We start from the raw sequence: 18,999 nt of genomic DNA, 5'->3' as shown, positions 1-18,999 counted from the left end.
TCGCCACCAATGAGGGGTTCCCTATTTCATGATAAAATGCATCCCTGACCAGGGATCGTTCAGGAGCCTCCTGTTACGAGCCTCTTTCTTGCCGTCCCACGATCCTACTTTTCGAGTGACAACGTTCAAGTTGCAACGTGCAGCAATGACCAGCAGTCTAAGCCGGCCCAGGAGGCTGGGTTGCATTCCCCCGGTTGCTATGAACTCCGCTCCAGGGGTTTCTGAATCAAGATCCTGGGCAGGCAGGTTTTGACGACTCGGCTCCCCTTTCTCCCGAGCACCAATCCGGCATAGGTCACCAATTATAGACATGTAGCGCGCGGCGCGGAATCGGTCCCGGTAACAACACCATGCAGTTGAGATGCGTTGGGTGGGGCCCGATCAAGGGATTCTCACGATACACTTACTGTTTACTGCGAGAAAGGGAGCGCCACAAGTTGAATTTCTGCTCGGGTTGTCACGAGCATCGCGCGTTCAAAAATGGCTCGCCCAAGTTGGATACATCTCCATCTTGGCAGAGGGTCACGATTCCAGGAGGCTAGCGAACATGGAGTTGGGCATGGGGCATCTGCAGTCTCCCCAGTGCCTTCACAGGCGACTAGACCGTTCTATGATAGAGGGATGAACCGAAATGGCTTTTCCGAGCCACGCCTTGGTTGACCGGTCTCGGGGGAAGGTCGGAGGCCTCGTCCTCATTGCTCACCGGCGTCCGCACCGGCTCTTCCGGTGAACAAAACGGCTATTGCGCAGCGTCACGTTGCAGGGTCCCATTGAGTGCATATGTGCTTTGCTAAGAGGAAACGTCTTCTGCCTCCTTGAGAGCCAAGACAGTCCATTTGCAAAGACAACTCAGCACAATAGTTCGCCTTGGCAATGGTCAACAACGTTGAAGCGAGATCAATCTTGGGCGTCACGCACAACCGATATTCGCTTGAAAGTAATCTCGTGAGCCAAAGTTATGGATGATTCGGAGATGGCTCGAAAGAGTAAATGCAGATTTAGCGAAAGGGGGGCGGACGGCGATGGCATTCATAGTGATCAAAATCTTGATAAATGGGCCAAGACGCCCGTGGTAGATCGCGAACTTTTTGGTATCACCACCCTCAACTTCTCTTGGCTCCTCAGTCTCTTGTCTTTAGCCTCCAATGCACTATCTTGAGCTGTTCCTTGCCCTCTGGGCTCTCTTTTCTACCCCTGTGTGGGCTCAAGAGTCGCCAATCTGGGTTCAGGGCGCTCTCGAAGATGCCATTGCTACAGATGACACTTTCAACACCGGCGGCACCATTGTTGTCAATGGCTTCACTATGAACGTTCCCAAAAACCTTCTTGTGCAGTTTCCTGCTGCATGGGTTCCTTGGAAGGAGTTCGTCGCCAACAAGGCCGACTTCGCTGGCTATGAGACTTTGGTAAGTCCAGTCCCCACACGTGTATCGAGAACGGATCGACTAACCACAACTTGTATTAGGTTATTGGAAACAGCATCAACGGAGAACCCCGAGTTGCACAAGTTCAGCTCTATGAGTTTTTTGAAGGCTTGAGCAGTGGTTGGGTCGAATCTGTTGACTTTGCGGACGGAAGTCTCAAGATCCAGAACGGTCCTACTGTGCGTATCTCGGATCCCAACGCTGTCTTCTCCAAGGGCTTCACTGGCGCACCGCTCATGACTGCCGACGATCAGAGCCCCAGTATCACGTCTTTCTCGGGCTTCCCCATGTGCATCCCTAGGAACGAAACTGATCCGCTTTGCCCGTTGACCAACCGCCCTTTCGCCGGCCCTGGCACTTTGTAAGTTCTTCGCCCAGCTTATGAAGGCTGCCAACTAACTGTGAACAGCACTGCTCCCGACCCTCTGGTCATGGCGCCGTTCCAAGCTGGCGACTTCATCACATTCTCCGGATTCCGTCGAGGCAGCGAGGTTATTGCATTCAGCATTGTTGCTCAGAACGTGCAGATCAACACCCTTGGCGATATTGTCTATGTTCGTATGGAGCTTGGGCTTCTGGGAATTGACAACCCCAGCCCCAACGCAGAGATTGCGGAATCTCGAGTAAGCTTACATGTGACAACCGTTTTGACATCATGTCGGTGCTGATATGATCCAGTTTATCGGTTTCGTGTCAAACAACCGGGCCACTGTCTCACTTTACGCCATGGATGTTGATCCCTGCACCGGCGCCACCTCCGACCGGATCATCGCTTCCATGGGACTCCGCGGAGGCCGCAACGCCCAGAACAAGTTTGAATACCGCAACGAGATTCTCTTCAGATACACCAGAGAGTACCGCGTTATTACCGAGATTGACGGCGTTGCGAAGACTCGCGTCACCAAGAACAACCTCACCGCCGGTACATACGTGCAGCCTGTCAACGTCTGGGTACCCGGAGAACAGGATGTTCCTGGAGTTCCCCCCGTCTCGTATGACTTCTCCCAGATGGAGTTCCTGACCAAGGGCGTCGGCGCCGATGATGCGGGTAACGTTTGGGGTCCTCTGGAGCCGTTCCCTCAGACGGGTGTTTTCATCGAGACTCCTGTTTGTGCCGCTAGTCCCGCGGCCCGCGACTTGAAGGTGGAAAAGCGGGGAAGCATCGGACGATGGTACGGCAGAGCTCGCGCCGATGCCATTTCTCAGCTTGAGAATGTTGACACCACGGATCCGGTCGTCTTTGTGGCTCCGGAAGAAGCTGCCGCGATCGCCGAGAAGAAACAGGAGGAGGCTGCCAACAATGACTCGCAGTGAAATGCGAATCGGTTGACAGCTCACAGAACCTTCACCTGACGGATATGACGGAACTTTGATGCATTGTCTGTCACCTGAAATTTGAGTTCGGACATCCGATATGGGACGAATTTCAACAACGCCCCAGACAGCTTTCATTTGTACATGTGGATGGTGGATTTGGAAATTAACTTCTTGTACATATATTGTCAATCTTTGGACATGTTCCTGCGCATGCTCTGGCTAGACACTCTATTGTTGGAGAAGCCTGAAACACGGGCTTCTCCATCCCGTAGCTGTCAAATTGACCAGGTGTACCCTGCAAATTTCAACTCAAGATGATGTCAATTGATGCACTGTCTACTCAAAGTTTACTCTCAAATGGGGCTGTCTGGGACCACACCGTTGTACGGCTTATGCCAACTTGTCATTGTTCAAAAGATCAAAGAATTCAACTATGTACATGAAAAGTTGTGTACAAATCGCTGCCTCCACTGAAGATGATCCGGCAATTCATCGTGCTGTCATAAGGGGCCATCCTAACATCGACTCGATGATATGGACTTTAAGCGGGGCTATTGACGGTGATTGAGGCGCTACCGCTGCTGTAGTATCCTTCCGTGGCAACAATCATGTAATTGTGAGTTCCCAAATTCAACCCGACTGAAGCCCAAGCTGCGAAATGATTGCCAGTCGTCACAGTGCCCCCGACCCGCTTTTCAGTGCGCTAATTGACGCTGTTAGCATACAACTTTCAGGTTGTTGAATGGAAAGACACACAATGGACCAGTATTGCTGGAATGTTGCTGTGCCTTCAATGCTGGGCTGCTGCACGCGAGTGCTGACGTAGATGTCGTAGGTTCCGCCGTCACTCGTCAGAGAACCCTTCTTCGTAGCACCGGAAGCAGGGTTGTACGTGCCGTAAGATTCGATGATGTAGTATTCGATCAACGGGTTCTGGGTCCAGCCATACACAGCAAGATACTAAAAGCATTAGCCTATGTTACGCGCCATTGTTCTATTCTAGTTGCGTTTCTTTCAGGTATGACACCAAGATGAGCACCTACGCTGTTTCCATTGGGGTTGTAAATTCCTGAGTACTGGATCGTCCTAAGTCGGGAGGCATTAGCTACAGCTTTCGAGACTGGTTATGTTGCGTCTTACTTAGAGCCACCAGGGTTCCAACCCTTGCCGCCGACAAAGTTGCCGCCTCCTCCGCCCCAGTTGACACTGTAAGAGCCGCCTGCTCCGTTCGTGTAAGTGACTTGAGAACCACCGTCGGTCCACCAAGAGTAATAGTATCCATTGTGATAGCCAGTCGAGCTCGGCGTCGACTGACGTTTGACGAGGTCAGTGCCTGTAGGGCTGGCAATGACGCTGGCGAAAGCCGCAACGGCCACAAGGAGGTTCGAGAAAGAGACCATCACTGGAACAGGAGTGAGCGTAACAGAGATTGGCAAGAGGTTGTAATGATTGATATTTTGATTCACGAATTCAATCAGCGCAACAACTTATACATTTACAAATGTGTTATGTTTTCGGCGCCGCGAATTGTGAAGGTATTTCACTCGCAAGCTCGTGATCACGCAAGATACAATGGATAAATCCAATTCAGCGAAGTGTGATCTTAGATGACGCGCGTTCAATTGGCATTTTCTTGATTACATTGAGGGGAGGTGTTGAAGCGTGGAAATCTGGCTAAATTCAGACCTATGATATCTCAGCCAGGAAAATCTGGGGTAAAGAGTCCTTTGACCCATTTGGTAAATGAACATGATGATCTGCATGTCGTCCCGCCCTTGCAGCGGTAGAATTCAAAAGTGCCGAGTCACCCGCGATTGAGGTTCCATTTCCTGGTGAAAGATCCTCTTGGCATAATCTACCTTGGCAACATTCATCGCGCAGATCTTTTGTTTAAGACTTTGCTGTATTCAGCCTCAAACTAAATGGTGGCTTTCTGCCGGCGTAATATCGAGGGAAAAACGACTTGAATGACATGGCGAAACACACGTACACTTTAGCCTAAATTTTGATGTCTTTTGGCGAAATGTCGTTGCGTACAAATATACAATGGTGAATCTCACACACTGCGCAATGTTAGCATGGAACAAATCGAGGATCATTTGTTGTCTGATTTTCCAAAAGTCTTCAATGAACACGAACCAAAAGCTTCAGCTTGCACCAAAATCCAAGTTGGATGCTTTCATGCTGCCGAAGCATCCAAGCGACCCAAGCTGTAGCAGACTTGGTGGGAGCCGTTGTAGGGGTAAACTGTTGCATCGTGGCTGACATCTGTTACAATCGTATTGGCCAGGGTTTGAAATGGCTCACCCTTCACCTTTTCTCCCGTCGCTCGCCTAGCCTCAAAGCCTTGGCCCTCGTTTCTGCTGCAGAATCGGTGGAAATATGCGATATGTGTTATGCAATTTCTCACGAAATGTCTCCTGTGCATTCGATGTTACTGGGTATACAAGGCTCGAGAGAGCAGGTCACATGTTCTTAGTTATTTTTGTCTCAAACAGTTCCGCCCACCGGGGATTGGCAAAAGAAGAACCATGAAATTGGCATCAGTCTGAGCATGTAAGAATTTCTGGCTGATCTTCAGATCATGAGCCAAGTCGCAAATTCTTGCTCCAAAATTCACTTGAAGGATGATTGCTGTGCTCTGCGTCTGACGCCGTGCAGCGATCTTGCGCTCATCGTACGGCAAAACTTGCCGCAAGCTGATACAAGCACTGTTGATCTTGGCAGGGGTGCGAGGCCCCCAGCTGCTTGATGAGCGACGATCTGGAAGCTGTCGGCAATAATGACAGCCCAACAGGAAAAGCGAGCATTCAAATTGTGGCAGTGCACATTGTTCGTGTGACTCAAAGGCTTGGTAGAAGCTTCATGATTAAGCATGCCTGGGAGGAAATTCTTGAGCTGATTCGAGAGCATTAATGACGTCTCAATAAGTCAGCTTTGGACGATCAGCCTCAGTAAAGGGATCCAAGGTGAAATCAGTAAAGGGGTCCAGGTTGAGACGAGTAAACTCGCTACCAAGAACAGCAGGCCGGTTTGGTGTGAATGATTCGTTTATCGAGGTGGGCGTTTCTAATATTTTTATCCCGAATCCCCTTAAACAGTCCCCAATGTTACCCGAGTCATTCTGTGACAAATTCGACGAAATGGCAAAGATCGAAGGCAACTCGGTGGCCGGCGGCACCGATGGTCACAGAATGGGGCTGATCTAGGCCCGCCAGGAGTCGGAGAATAATGCATGGCATCTGGGGGAGCCCAATTTTTCCGTTCATTCTTGGCACAAACAAGTCTGCAGCTCTCGCCTAGAACCTCGCGTGTTTGAGAGGGGGGCGGTTTCTCCATCCCCTGGCCACCCAAAAACAAGCATCAAAATATTCCAATAAGGGTAGCAGCAAGCTTAAAAGACGGTTCCATCATTCATCCCTGTGGAGTTCCTCTTGTCAAGAGGCAGGCCTCTCTCAAATCATGCGCAGCAAAACTCCCAAGTGCGGGGGTCCGTGAGGCTTGAAGAGGGTGCTTGAGCGTCAGGACCCCGGAAAAGTGTGCCCATCTACGGCCCAATTGCAGTGTGTGTTGCATTAACTTTAAAGCTTGAAACAGCGATGCGGACAGTTTTTGTGGCAGGATTGGTCGAGTCTGGTCAAGGCAGTCCGACATAACCGAGCTTCGCGTGTGCCGTAGATCCGGGGCCATCCTAGTCTGCGGCACAATAAGCCTCGTTTGAGCTAATGATGTGACGGGATGATCAGGCATCTGAACAGGTGCCTGTAGCAGGATGAGGCTCCAGGGCTGTCATCTCGAGTCAAAAAAACTCATCCTTAGTAGAGTTCTGTATTGACCGGTGTCGAGGCTCAGGTGACGCCGCCATCCGGAGTTTCAGAGTGTGGCAGCCATGGCTGCGAGGACATGAAGAGACGAAAAGATATAAGACCTAGAAGAGAGCGATGTCTCCCAGTCTGCGGTTCTGTTCCCACTTTGAGCGTCTACCTGGATAACTCCTTCAACTTCTTACTATTACATTCTTTCCGTGCTGTGCGCGGCTCTTTTTAATCGAGCGACCATTCATTACACGACCTGGAGTCCACTCTCTCATAGTATTTACTCTCGTAAAACCCACACCAACCTATCAACATGAAGTTCTCCGCTGCTGCTTTTGTTGCTCTCGGCCTCTTGGCTGGCAACGTTCTTTCTGGTATGTGCACTTGATGAACTCTTCCCTATGTTTCCCCTGGCTTACAACCCAAAACAGCCCCCACTGTCGATGCTAGCGACGTCGCCCTCCCCATCGAAGTCCGTGCCGAAGACTTTGTGGCAAACGACGCCGCTCATCTCGAGGCCCGAGCCAAGAAGAAGAAGAACGCCAAGGCCGCCGGTGCGAAGGCAAAGGGTGCCGCAGCTAAGGGCAACGCCAACGCCAACGCGAAGAAGGCAGCTAACAACAACGCCGGAGCTGCTGCTGCCGCCAAGAAGAACAATGGCAACGCGAACGCCGGCGCGGCCGCGAAGAAGAACAACGGCAATGCGAACGCAAAGAAGAACAACGGCAACGCGAACGCGAAGAAGAACAACGGCAACGCCGCTACCGCACCCCCCGCCAACGCCGCGCAGTTCTCCGGTCTGGCTTGCACCGATGGCAAGGGTGCTGGATCTTGCAACGCCCAGGGACAGTGCGCTGTCAACGGAAAGACCACGGCGATTGCTGGCCAGTGCGGTGTCGCGGCTGCGAAGAAGAACAAGCGTTGGGTCTCCGACATTGCTCATATGATCTAGATGACTTTCGATATGTTCTTTCTTTTACGGCTAGGTGGAGCATCGGGACTTGGATGTAGTTAGTGGAAATGACCTCATGAATAAGGGCGGGTAGCCTTGGAGTAATGCTTTCTCCGAAAACGTGTAATCAAAATGGACTCATGCTTTTTGGTTTAATCCGGCTCGCTGAATGATTACATCATGATCTCGGCTAACTACCATAGGGATGCTGAATATCATTCGACACCGTACATCTCTCATTGAAGAATCAAAGAATTGCAGAATTGAAAACGGTTTAGGTCAAAACAGAGACCTGAGCTCCCGAACGTATGAGTAGTACATACTACTTCATTCACACCGTGAACATTACACTTGTCTCATCCAACCTGCGCGCCTCGAACTGCTTGTGGCCACTGATCTGAAGAGCAGTGCGGATGAAATTTCGCGCAGCTCCTACACTTCTCCCAAGGGGAGAGACCATGTAAACTGGGAACGTTCGACACCACGGACAGTCGTCTTCGAGATGATGGAGGCCCATGGCAATAGCATCGAATAACCTTTGCCAAAATACCACGTCTCGTTGTCGTATAGTCTGTTTCCGTTCTTCATCTTCCCCCTTGAAAGCGTCGGCACCCTTAATGTCTCGTCTGCTCGTTATCGCCGTACCCATAACAAGTAGCCATTCCTGCTGGTTGCACTCGAAGCCCCCCTTAATCAAAATGAGAGCTGATCCGATATGCCAGTTTTTCGCAGCAGATATCATGGGCATGAGATGGGTGATGCTCAAGCCAGGGTCCGATTTCTTCGCATAGGCCTCGACGCACCTCAGACTAGGCCCGTAAGGACTGGAGCCTCCGACCAGCAGCGAGTTCAACTTGGACTCATCCCCGCACTCGGCCGCGATCTCGATGGGAAACCTCCCATCATAGGGCCGTTCCGCAGACAGCCAAGGTAAGCCGCAAGTCTTTTCCCATCTGCACATCCAGTACGTTCGATCGTTTGCGTGGGCAGAATCTAGGATCATGCCGAATATATGCGCATAACCATGGGAGATGGCTTCCTCCAAGCCTGTTTCTACTCCTCGATGTTGCCACCCGTACGCCAGATACCGCCATTCCCAAACAGGGCCTCGTACAGGAGGCTCCTGCAGTGAATAAGGGCAGTTCAGCAAAACTTGCAGTGCTTCCATTTGCCGATTGCATACAACTTGCATGAGCAAGTCCGCGAACTCTCCTCGCAGCATCCGACCGTCTGAGCACTCAAGCAGAACTGCGAATGTCTCCACATCCCCATACTTGAATGCCACTCGACAAAAGTAGGTATCGTAGTACTTTTTAATCTTTTTCTTGTTGCCGTCTGGTGCCTTGTAACTTTTGCCCCGGGACACGTCGATCTCGTACTTCACCAGGAGAGCGGCGAGGTTCTGGTTGCCACTTCGAATCGCCGCCTCCAGAAGAGAGCCGAGTAGAGGCTTCTTCGTCGTCAATTTCTTTGGTTCAGCTTCGTCGGAAGACTCGTCTATGGTAATGGGTTGATAGGTAGACAGAGCTTTTGGTCCTTGTGTGAGAATCTTTGAGAGTATCGTGTTATCGACGTCGGACCTCTTGAGATAGATTTTGGCCACGAGTAAGAGGTTGTCGATTGTTTCTTTGGTGATCGCAGACTTTGAGGGGAACAGGGCGGACTGAAAGTAAGGATGAAACAGCATCCATATTCCGTATCGCGTCGTGATATTTGCTAGCGATGGCTGGGGATGCACAGCATAGCGACACAAGTCATGTACGTAACTGAATCTTCGCTTTCCTGTAGGATCCATGCCATCCTGTTTCATGAGTTTATCTGCCAACGAGTTTATGACGCTCGATAGGTTCGTCTTCCACGGCAGGTGTTGATATGGCTGTTGGTAGATGTAACGCGCCAAGAAAGCACTCGCATCACCGTTTTCTGTGAGTTTGCAGTCTGCAGAAGCTCTGCCGGCTGTAGGTTGAGCCTTTTGATGCAGGATGGTGGCTTCGCGGTTCTTTCTCATCCTTCTCAATAGTCTTGTTCTTGAAATTGCCCCCATGACTTCTGTTTCGAAAAGTTCTACAGTTGTCAGATCTATGTCACGTCATTCATAGATTCAGGTTGCCTTACTGCAAACTCTCATGAGCCGAACTGCATCCCGGAGGTTGGTGTCACTCTCTTCGCGGTACTCCACAACCTCGTCCAAAATCTGGCATAGGCACTCTGTTGGAAGAGACATTAAGTCAATGCCCTGTATCGCTGTCGTGAACTTGGGCCGGAAGGCCAATTCCATGTTCTGTTGTTTCTTCATCTTGGGTGACAACAGGTGTGGTAGAGTGAAACAGCGTCAGAAGGACGACCGAAATGCTGGCACGATGTGAGTATTTGAATATTTCGAATGGAAGTACCCAAATTTCAGGTTTGTTGTACAATATTTTGGTATTTGTATTCATGTTATTTCGATGGACGAGGTAAAGAATGTTGTGCTTTGGATGACTCTAGCCTATTTTGACTCATCACGCAGCATCCCTGCACTGAGGCCAAATGTCTCCCGGGGCGCATCACCTAGAGCCGCCCTTGCAGAATCACTGCCGAAATAAATCCTTGCGATAAACGCTTGATCCCATGGCAAGTGCCTAGTATTCCTTGCTCGACTCTGCTCCAGCGCCTTTCATGATCAGCGGCCCCCGAGCTGGGTCAAGAGACCCTCATTTCTGGATGGCCAGACATTCCCTACATTCGGAAGTGCCCGGAGAGTATCAAGGTTGTGATTGCCCGTCTCGATCACCACGCCTGAGAAGATCGCGTGGTCGAAGCGCTTGACGACCTTTGTTCTCTCGTCGGTAGTCAGTTTCTCGATCAGCTCTTCTCTGTCTTCGTTCTAGAAGCAACCGTCAGCTGTATGCAATCAAGATAGCGGGTACACCGGGGCTCTGATAGCGGGGAAAGCGTACCTTGCTGCTGCCAAACTCCACAATGAACTTCTCGCCCATGATGGCCAGAGTGCAGTACGTGACGAGGAGGAACAGGTGTGGTAGCATTGATCGGGTTCTTGTTGAGGGCTGTTGAGGGCAAGCAGTATTCCCAGCTTGTTGTTGCAGACATGAAATCGCGTGTTTTTTTCGAAGTCCAGCGTGATGACGCACTGGCACGTGCGACACACAAGAGCTGTTCACACCTTCCTAAACGGGCCTTTTCTAGAAGGAAGAAGGACAACACCGAAGGCCACAGTCATCGCGAAAGCATTTATCAAAACGAAATTGCTAGACCTTTTGGTCGCTTTTTCCCCCTCTCGAAATGACTAGCCGTACGTAGTAATAACTGAATATGCTGGGACGAAGCTGCGATGGCAGCCAAACCTTGTTCGCTCGAGCAATCCCTGGGAAGTCAATGCTCGGACAGAGTTCATCCTGTCAACTCTAAAAGTTCACTATCACATCCGCTGTCAACTAAAACGAATTAATAAAGTTAAGCTCAGAATTATGCTTGAGTAGCTTAAGTAGATTTTGGCTGCCCAAGAAAACATGTTCGCATTATGGAAACTACAGTAACAAATTATTGGTTGATGTGACCGCTGTATTCGCCCTTGTCCAAGTGCCCGCGATGTATCCAATGACGCTGCCATCTTTATGGGCACAATTACGCAAATAACGCATTCATGTGAGACTGAACGAAAATCCTGAATCTGATCGCAAGCCGGTCAGCATTTGTACCGATTCTCAACTGAGATATCTTACCATCTTTGATCCTCAAGCAGAGCACTTGCCCTTGGCGTAGTAGCCGCATCGCACAGCGTAGTTGCCAATCTTATCGGGGATGTCATAATCCTTCGTCCCACTTCTAGCACCCCGGCAGATACCGCACCGTAAGTCCGGGTTGGTAGCAGAGTTGGAGAGATTCGATTCGTCACTGGCCATCTTCCCGCCGATATCGTTCTCGCAGTACCATATGGCATTGGAAGTGGGAATGCCTTCGTACAGAGAGGTATCGACATGCGAGTTGTAGAAGAAGGCGCAGTCCTTGGCAGCGACGGCTGCGGCCAAGGTGGCCAATATCAAAGTACCGAAGCCTTGCATGGTGATGAAGCTTGTTGCAGTTGTTGTGGAGATGGTTCGCAATTCGTAAATCGTAGCAGACCGGTCGTGACACTTTCGTGGCGTCTATTCGCTTTTAAAAGGTTTCTGAGAGCATGGTGCTGTACTGCTAACTGTCGGACCGGGCCTTCCTTGCACTGACTCGTGGCATCACCAAGACCTGAAGGTGTTCATTAAAAAGAGTTGCGGATCTACGTGCCATGAATCAGATACGGCCCCTAAACCCAATTACAGGTCTGTCTTGATTGATTAAATCTAGCTGCAAATAGCCTAGGAAGTCCCAGTCAAATTACCAGGCCTCGTCTTTGACACGGATTCTCGCATTCGTTATCCGGGAACTGTCATGTGCGCTGCAAATGTGCAGGAGGAACACGCTGCGCGATTCCTGCCACGATTGAATACCACTGGGGCTTTCAAATCAGGGGCCATTGTTGTATCAGAATACATCCTCGTTATCGGTCAACGTCGGTCAACGGAAAAGTCCGCGCCGCAATTCTTCCAGAAGGCTCTTATATTCTTGGTATATGTCACATCATACTTATGTTTTTGGACAAATAGCTTAATGCCCCACAAGCTTCTGCTCAGTCCCCCGTAGATAGACGTCGTAGTTATGTACAATTGCACACAGCACGACGACGCTCCTTCAAAACTAGTATTAGCCGTGATTTTACACTTACATGTGCAGAAACATCCAGCAAGTGCATGGGGAAAAACTGACTTTTAGTCACTCTCCGAATCAGAATCTTGTTCAACATCCTTGGAAAAAGTGTTTGGGCAGGCACGAAGGGAATGGGATATGCCGAGGCCATATTGAAGTTTATCGAGATGCGGTTTTACTGCATTGTCTAGGCTCTGGAGGAAGAAGTACATCGAGTACAACAGCGGATAGGCGGAACTTCTATAGCGATTCTGCTGTTGAGAGTATAGAGAGAAACGGAAAGAACAGAGGCAGAAAAGGCCATTTACTTGGCGTGGTTCTTGCTAGATCTCACACTTGTGATGGTCTACTGCGCAGGAGAAGGTCAGTAGAATCTGGGTGCACGGGAAACAGTTCAACTTTATTTACGTAATATCAACGTCGATAATTCTAAAAACAAAACACTTCCACCGTAAGCTTCTAAGGTCTCTGCTGGATGCATGCGATACACAGCCATAACAAGTCTTGAATTGAGATACCAATCAAATCAACTCTTAACAACGAAGACTATCTTAACAGGGGCAACTGGGCCGTTGCAAGCTTCTTAGCGAGAGCGCTGGGGTTTATGTTGTGGTGTCAGTAATAAACAAAGTCTGAAAGCATTGTGCGTTGAGGTCGGTTCTCCTGTGTGACTAATTCCGAGGTTGCGGAGCTTTGCAGCTCGGTTTTCAATCCTAGCTATTCTGGGTCAATATTCCGTGCCGACGGGAGCGCCACGTCATAGGTGGGCATTATTAGGTACTCAAAAGGCGTGGAAGACATCTCGTTTCTGCCAGGAAAAGACTCTTCTCATCCGTGCATCGCGAAAACTTCAAAGCGCACAACACCAGATTTGTAAGCTCTAGACGATTATAAGGGCTTTTGTCGCTTTTTCGCTGCCGTGGAACCCAAACATCAATCCACTCTGCCGATCGCCCAACATGGCTTACAGTGCGGAGCAACTCGACCAATACTTCAACCACATCAACTACCCTCGCGAGAAGCATGCATCGGACCCGCTTCAGCGTCTCACGGAGATCCAGGCACATCATCTTGCGAGAGTGCCGTTCGAAAGCTTGACGCTACACTACTCTAAACACAGGCTGATCTCACTAGATCTGCAGGACCTGTTCCGCAAGATAGTCATTGAGGGTCACGGCGGCTACTGCATGGAGGTGAACGCCTTCCTCGGCGCGATTTTGAAATGTTTGGGCTACACTGTCCTCAGCGTAGGCGGGAGGATCAAAGGAGATGAACGTTTCGGTGGATGGTGAGTTCCGCGACTTGAACATTACGAATTGTGCAGTGATGACTCATTGATCCCAGGTCTCATATGGTCAATCTCATCCGCATTGGCGAACAGCGTTACATGGTCGATGTCGGCTTCGGAAAAGGTGCAGCAATGGTTCCCGTACCTCTGAATAGCGGTCATGAATTCACTACCATCGCGCCGTTGAGGGGCAAGCTTGTGTACGAGAAATTGGACCAGCACACAGACTCAGACCAGCGCATGTGGGTTTACTACTCCACAGACAGCGCCGATGGCCCCTTCAGGCAACGTAACTGCTTCACCGAAATGGAGTTCTTCCCGGAAGACTTTGAGGTCATGAACTTGGCCACTATGAGCAGGCCGACGAGTTACTTTGTCAAGACCGTTCTTGCCATGAGAACGATCTTAGACCCCGAAACACGCACAGCGGTGGGAACTCTCGTTCTGCATAAGGATGAAGTGAAGCAGAAGATTGGCGACAAGCTCGAGCTCCTGGAAACACTCAAGAATGAGGCCCAGCGCGTTGCAGCTTTAGAGAAGTACTTCTCGATCAAGCTGAGGCCAGAGGAACAGAGAGCCATCAAGAACATGCCTACGGAGCTGCTATAAAGTAAATAGACTGATCTGATTACTAGATGATACATAACAGTTCTGCACCCCTATTTCATTTCTGCAGTCTCCGCATGTGAGCCTTCGATAGTCTCGCGCTCCTTCTCGTGCAGTCTGTTCTCTAAGTCTTGACTGTGTTGTCTCCTGGTGGTCTTGCCTGCTACGAACCAGCTATTACTAGAAAACAGTTCGTTCATCTCTTCCAAGGGACGGCCCTTGGTCTCGGGAAGGAAAGCCCAGAAAAAGATGGCATTGGTAATGTTGCAGACGACGAACAGGAAGTAGAACCTGTAGCCTACAGACTCCATGGCCTCTGGAGTTACTTGACCCTGAAAAGGTTGTCAGAATCCGTTCAAGCACGCTTTAGAGCCCATTCAACTTACAATCATAGTGTTGAAAGCAAATGATACCATGGTGGTGATGCTGACACCCTTAGCACGAGTTCTCGTATCGAAGACTTCGGCGCAGATGATCCAACTCAGTGGCCCATTGGTCGCGCTGAAGGAGAAGTTGTACAGCCAGGTGACAACAATAAAGCCCCACTGAGCGCTCAGGTTGTTGGATTCGCCCGGAGGGAACTTGGCCAGAAGAACCGCGGCGATAATGAAGGTGATAGAGTTGAAAAAACTGCCTCCAATGAGGGGCCAGCGACGGCCGAGTTTGTCGACAAGCAGCATTGCGCAGATTTGGGCGATGATCGCTAGGCCGTTGCTGATACCTTGATACTTCAGCGTGTCATCGGTGGCAATACCTATTTGCTCGAAAATACGAGGAGAGTAGTACTGTAATTCGTTAGTTCAGGAATGTTGGTATCATTTTCATGTGAAAGCATACCTGAATCGCAGAGACTCCAGTCATTTGAACCGATGCTTGGACGGCACAGCAGAGAAACAGACGCCGGAAAGAGCTCTTGGAGCGGAAGAGTTCCATATAAGACTTTGCTTCGTTGTGGTGCTCGTGAGAGATGGCGGCCTTGATTTGTTCATACTCGGCCCGGACGAAAGGGTCGTCGACGTCGTGGTTCGCGTGGAGTCGTGCCAGTGTCTTGAGCATATCCTCGTCTCTTCCCTTGTCACCAAGCCATCTGTGAACGGGGTCAGGTTTTGTGGCTTTCACTTAGAGGACCCTACTTACCTAGGACTTTCCGGAAATAAAAAGGTCAGAAGAGCGAGAAGCAGTGCTGGGATGTTCTGGATCGCCAGTGGAATCCGCCACTGCGCACTTGTCGTGGTAAGGTTTGTGTAGCAACCCCATCCAACCCATGTCGCAACGAATGCTCCGATACCGATCATGAGTTGCTGCAAAGCCGTGACGGTTCCACGGATGCTTGGGTGAGCTAGCTCGGCCTGGTAAAGGGGAACGATCATGCAGAGAGCTCCGACACCGATTCCGGAGATGAACCGGCCAGTCCACATCATGTGGATATCACGGGCACCCGTCTGGAGACCTCCGCCCAATAGGAAGAACAAGGCTCCGGTGACGATGGTTCCTCGTCGGCCGAGGCGGTCTCCGAGAGGACCAGCCGCTCCAGCCCCGAAGAAGGCGCCCGCTGTGAACATTGATACGACAAGTCCCTCAGTGGACGTATCTGGGCTGAAAGCATCTTGGAAGGTGTTTGATGCTACGACTGCCGCGATAACACCCAAGTCGTAGCCGAAAAGAAAGGCTCCGAGGGATGCAAAGACTCCCACGAGCCATTGATAAACTTTGGGGGAAAGAAGCGCCATTGCGACAGGAGATCCGTGGATCTATGGAGATCACTTGGAATACAGAGTGCTATTCTCTCCATAATACGTTGTCATTGATCCATCCTGTCTACCTCTTATACCAATGCCGATCCGGGGAAGTAAAGTAGCCGCCTGTTGTGGGGCAGTGTTCCGGGTCCGCAATTTCGGTTGCTTCGGTGAACCAACACCCCGGAGTGAACTCTGGTTCGCGCGGCTCTGAGTACGGGTCTTGGTACCTTGCTTGGCTCTCGACAGTGACGCAAACGGCCAAGGGCTGCTGAACGCGCTTCTTGGACATAAACCTTGCCGAGGCAGGCCACCTGACAAATCACACCACGTTTTCTTGCGCTGATTGAATGTCAAAGGGACATTTGAGCGCGTCGTGACGTCGATACTTTCCCTATGGAATTCGGTACCCGGCATGTCACCCGATCTAGATGCAGTGCGGTGGAACCCGACGGGGACTCGGAGGCCTTTGACAGCAACAGCGCCAATCCGGATCAGTAGCGAGCTTGAGGATCCTCCCAAGTTCGAGCAAACAAAATCATTGGATGCGTTCTCAGAAATGCGACAAAAGGAAACGGATTTCCGAGGCGTTATATGAAGGAACACGCATCGACCGAGGCCGAACGCGGGAGCCGGCGGCCGGCTTTCCCCCGGGACCCACCCGTCGGCCTTTGAGTCCGGCCCCAGGTTTCGGCTCAGCGGCCAAGAAGATGACAGATGGGAGCCTGGAGGAAAACGTGACTTCGTGTTTCTCCTTGCCCCGCACGCGTCTGGTCGAACGCGTCAACAAGAAAGCAACAAGCACGACTGATGCGGCTTCTCCCAGCTTGGATAGATCACTTTCGCGTTGGTCTAGTCTTTTTCCCCTCGCGAATGGGCGTCAGAATTCACATCCATCAATCGTCATGCCCGATAATCGTCTTGAAGATCATCCATCTGAGACCGGCCCTCGACTCAAAAGGAGGAAGATTCGGAAGGGTACAACAAGCTGTTGGGAATGTAAGGACGCCGGAAACTACGCCGCAAGATTTGTTCGCATGCTGATTGGCATCTGCCAGGCAAGAAAAGAAAGATACGATGCCAATTCGCCTCTGCATCTCACGAGATTTGCGAGGGGTACGAACGACGCGGAACGGCATGTTTGACGCAAGAATACGACAACGAGATCACAGACCAACGCGCTGCCGAAACGACTAAACACAAGGAAACTGTAAAGAGGCTAAAAAGGGCCGAGGAACTTCTCGAGAGAATGACGGAGGCGGCCAACCGTTTGACACCAACGGCAGAGTCCCTCATTCCACCAGGGGGGCACTCGCCATCTCACGTTCGAAGAGACCGTCAGTTATCTAGCAGATTTCTGTCACAGTCAGCGTCTCCATCATCATGTCCTAGCATCCAGGTCTTTGACAGTATATTGGTATGTTTCTCAAAATCCTCGATATAGGTAATTGACTGAATGAAGTAACAGGTTGACGAAGGTGTTGACCTGCCGGACAATCTTGGACAAGGTCCGCCTGAGACTCATCAATATCGATATCGGAACCTCTGCATACATCTTCACGAAGCCATGCCTACCCAACGAGAAGCCGCCTTCCTCATCTCTGCAGGACACACGGCCGCGTTTCTCCAATTTTTCACACTTCCCTACCGTGACCTATTCAGCGGCAATACGCGTCCGTCTTCTTCGCTTTCTGCTCTGCCAGATCAATCAGATCACCCTGTTCTCCTGGCTCTGACTCTCTTGTACCTTGCCAACGGTCTTCAGAATCTTCATCCGTGTACTCCTAGCGCACAACTTCTCAATCCTGACCGGCCATCGGAGGCCATGGACGGGTTTATTCACGCGGCTTCCCTGGTCACCAAAGACGATGAGCTCATATGTTCCCTAGAGGGCCTCGAATGCCTCATCCTCGAGGCTGTATTATATACCAATGCGGGTAACCTCGGCCAAGCCTGGCTCATCATCAAGCGAGCCGTTGGACACGCCCAGCTCTTGGGGCTCCATAGCAACCACCCTAAAAGCTATGCCATTCTCAACCCGATGTCGAAGGCGTCGCCCTCCATCATGTGGCATAGGATTGTTAGTCAAGACAGATACTTGTCGCTTATGCTAGATCTACCTGCTTCCACAGCGAGCTCTGCATCCCCTGAAGTAGCTTTCGTGCCAGGAGAGTGCCCTAGCGAGTATCTCGAGCGCGCACACTCCATGTTAATGGGGCATATAGCTATCAGGAATGAGGAGGACCAAGATATGCATGACCTTTCCATCACCCAAAGCATTGATCGAGCAATTCAGGAAGCGGCTCAAAGCATGCCTCCCGAATGGTGGTTTCTGCCTAACACCAGGAACAAGAACATTTTTGCTAAGTCCGATAGCTCACAAACTCTGGAAGGTATCCTGCGTGTGCTTTTTCAAATCACACACTTCAGCCTGCTCATCCTTCTCCATCTGCCATGCATGCTTCGCTCATCTGGCGAAAGCACATACAACTACAGCAAGCAAGCATGTGTGAACGCCAGCAGAGAGCTTCTAAACCGCTACATCAAGTTTAGATGCATGAATCATGTTGCCTTTTGTTGCAGAGGCACCGACTTCTCTGCGTTCACAGCCTGCCTGGCTCTTGTGCTAGCGCACATTGAGAGATGGCAAAGGGCGACGACGAAGGGGGTAGACATCCTGGCCCATCAACGGCTAAGCGATCGGGCTGTGGTTGAAGAAGCCATCGAGCTCTTCTTGGGGGTGAACGGATCAAGCAGCGATGACTTGCTGGAGCAAACTGCTTCTATACTGAGGTCTTTATTGGACATGGAGGCCGATGCTGCCACTCAAGCAACCTCCCCGCTGACCTCATTGCTGTAGAGACTCGGCACTCCCACCGCTGTCTACGCCTCAAGATACCATACTTCGGAGCCGTGACTATCACTCGTAATAGCACATCTTCGAAATCAACACCGGTCGTCTCCTCAAATTGGACCCCCTATATAGCAGACAGAGATCTAGGGAACACCGATTTCCGCATACTCCATCAACAATACTTCCAATCCGACGGCACCAATTCATTTGAGCCTGTATTCGTCCCCCATGACTCCGAGCAAAGCACCCTGTACTCAGGTCTGTCTGCCA

At 50.7% G+C, this 18,999-nt stretch overlaps 9 protein-coding genes across 9 annotated transcripts; 4 read left to right on the top strand and 5 right to left on the bottom strand.

Moving 5' to 3' along the window:
- Positions 1-1,145: 1,145 nt before the first annotated feature.
- Positions 1,146-2,738, top strand: GCG54_00010712 (uncharacterized protein; the record flags this gene model as incomplete). The annotated part of the gene is made up of 4 exons (XM_045410631.1): positions 1,146-1,406; positions 1,466-1,785; positions 1,834-2,047; positions 2,103-2,738. The coding sequence occupies 4 exons, from the start codon at positions 1,146-1,148 to the stop codon at positions 2,736-2,738; spliced, it is 1,431 nt and encodes a 476-aa protein (XP_045257722.1).
- A 544-nt stretch (positions 2,739-3,282) lies between these two features.
- GCG54_00010711 (Endo-1 4-beta-xylanase A) lies at positions 3,283-4,141 on the bottom strand (the record flags this gene model as incomplete). The annotated part of the gene is made up of 4 exons (XM_045410630.1): positions 3,283-3,444; positions 3,498-3,701; positions 3,785-3,827; positions 3,882-4,141. The coding sequence occupies 4 exons, from the start codon at positions 4,139-4,141 to the stop codon at positions 3,283-3,285; spliced, it is 669 nt and encodes a 222-aa protein (XP_045257721.1).
- A 2,728-nt stretch (positions 4,142-6,869) lies between these two features.
- Positions 6,870-7,508, top strand: GCG54_00010710 (uncharacterized protein; the record flags this gene model as incomplete). Its single annotated transcript, XM_045410629.1, has 2 exons — positions 6,870-6,930; positions 6,988-7,508. The coding sequence occupies 2 exons, from the start codon at positions 6,870-6,872 to the stop codon at positions 7,506-7,508; spliced, it is 582 nt and encodes a 193-aa protein (XP_045257720.1).
- A 331-nt stretch (positions 7,509-7,839) lies between these two features.
- Positions 7,840-9,804, bottom strand: GCG54_00010709 (uncharacterized protein; the record flags this gene model as incomplete). Its single annotated transcript, XM_045410628.1, has 3 exons — positions 7,840-8,631; positions 8,692-9,572; positions 9,624-9,804. 3 exons carry the CDS (start codon positions 9,802-9,804, stop codon positions 7,840-7,842), a joined length of 1,854 nt encoding a protein of 617 aa, XP_045257719.1.
- Positions 9,805-10,170: 366 nt separating this feature from the next.
- GCG54_00010708 (uncharacterized protein) lies at positions 10,171-10,486 on the bottom strand (the record flags this gene model as incomplete). The annotated part of the gene is made up of 2 exons (XM_045410627.1): positions 10,171-10,374; positions 10,448-10,486. The coding sequence occupies 2 exons, from the start codon at positions 10,484-10,486 to the stop codon at positions 10,171-10,173; spliced, it is 243 nt and encodes an 80-aa protein (XP_045257718.1).
- A 756-nt stretch (positions 10,487-11,242) lies between these two features.
- On the bottom strand, positions 11,243-11,569 carry GCG54_00010707 (uncharacterized protein; the record flags this gene model as incomplete). The annotated part of the gene is made up of 1 exon (XM_045410626.1): positions 11,243-11,569. The coding sequence occupies one exon, from the start codon at positions 11,567-11,569 to the stop codon at positions 11,243-11,245; it is 327 nt and encodes a 108-aa protein (XP_045257717.1).
- Positions 11,570-13,204: 1,635 nt separating this feature from the next.
- On the top strand, positions 13,205-14,142 carry GCG54_00010706 (uncharacterized protein; the record flags this gene model as incomplete). The annotated part of the gene is made up of 2 exons (XM_045410625.1): positions 13,205-13,533; positions 13,590-14,142. The coding sequence occupies 2 exons, from the start codon at positions 13,205-13,207 to the stop codon at positions 14,140-14,142; spliced, it is 882 nt and encodes a 293-aa protein (XP_045257716.1).
- Positions 14,143-14,192: 50 nt separating this feature from the next.
- Positions 14,193-15,869, bottom strand: GCG54_00010705 (Quinate permease; the record flags this gene model as incomplete). The annotated part of the gene is made up of 4 exons (XM_045410624.1): positions 14,193-14,471; positions 14,526-14,924; positions 14,977-15,226; positions 15,277-15,869. 4 exons carry the CDS (start codon positions 15,867-15,869, stop codon positions 14,193-14,195), a joined length of 1,521 nt encoding a protein of 506 aa, XP_045257715.1.
- A 911-nt stretch (positions 15,870-16,780) lies between these two features.
- On the top strand, positions 16,781-18,735 carry GCG54_00010704 (Dehydrocurvularin biosynthesis regulator; the record flags this gene model as incomplete). Its single annotated transcript, XM_045410623.1, has 3 exons — positions 16,781-16,991; positions 17,027-17,292; positions 17,344-18,735. 3 exons carry the CDS (start codon positions 16,781-16,783, stop codon positions 18,733-18,735), a joined length of 1,869 nt encoding a protein of 622 aa, XP_045257714.1.
- Between the last annotated feature and the right edge of the window lie 264 nt (positions 18,736-18,999).

Source organism: Colletotrichum gloeosporioides (genome assembly GCF_011800055.1).
Source record: "Colletotrichum gloeosporioides strain Lc1 chromosome Unknown consensus_93, whole genome shotgun sequence".
Lineage (NCBI taxonomy): Eukaryota > Fungi > Ascomycota > Sordariomycetes > Glomerellales > Glomerellaceae > Colletotrichum > Colletotrichum gloeosporioides.
The sequence above is the reverse complement of the archived record's forward strand: the minus strand, read 5'-3'. Positions and strand labels throughout refer to the sequence as shown.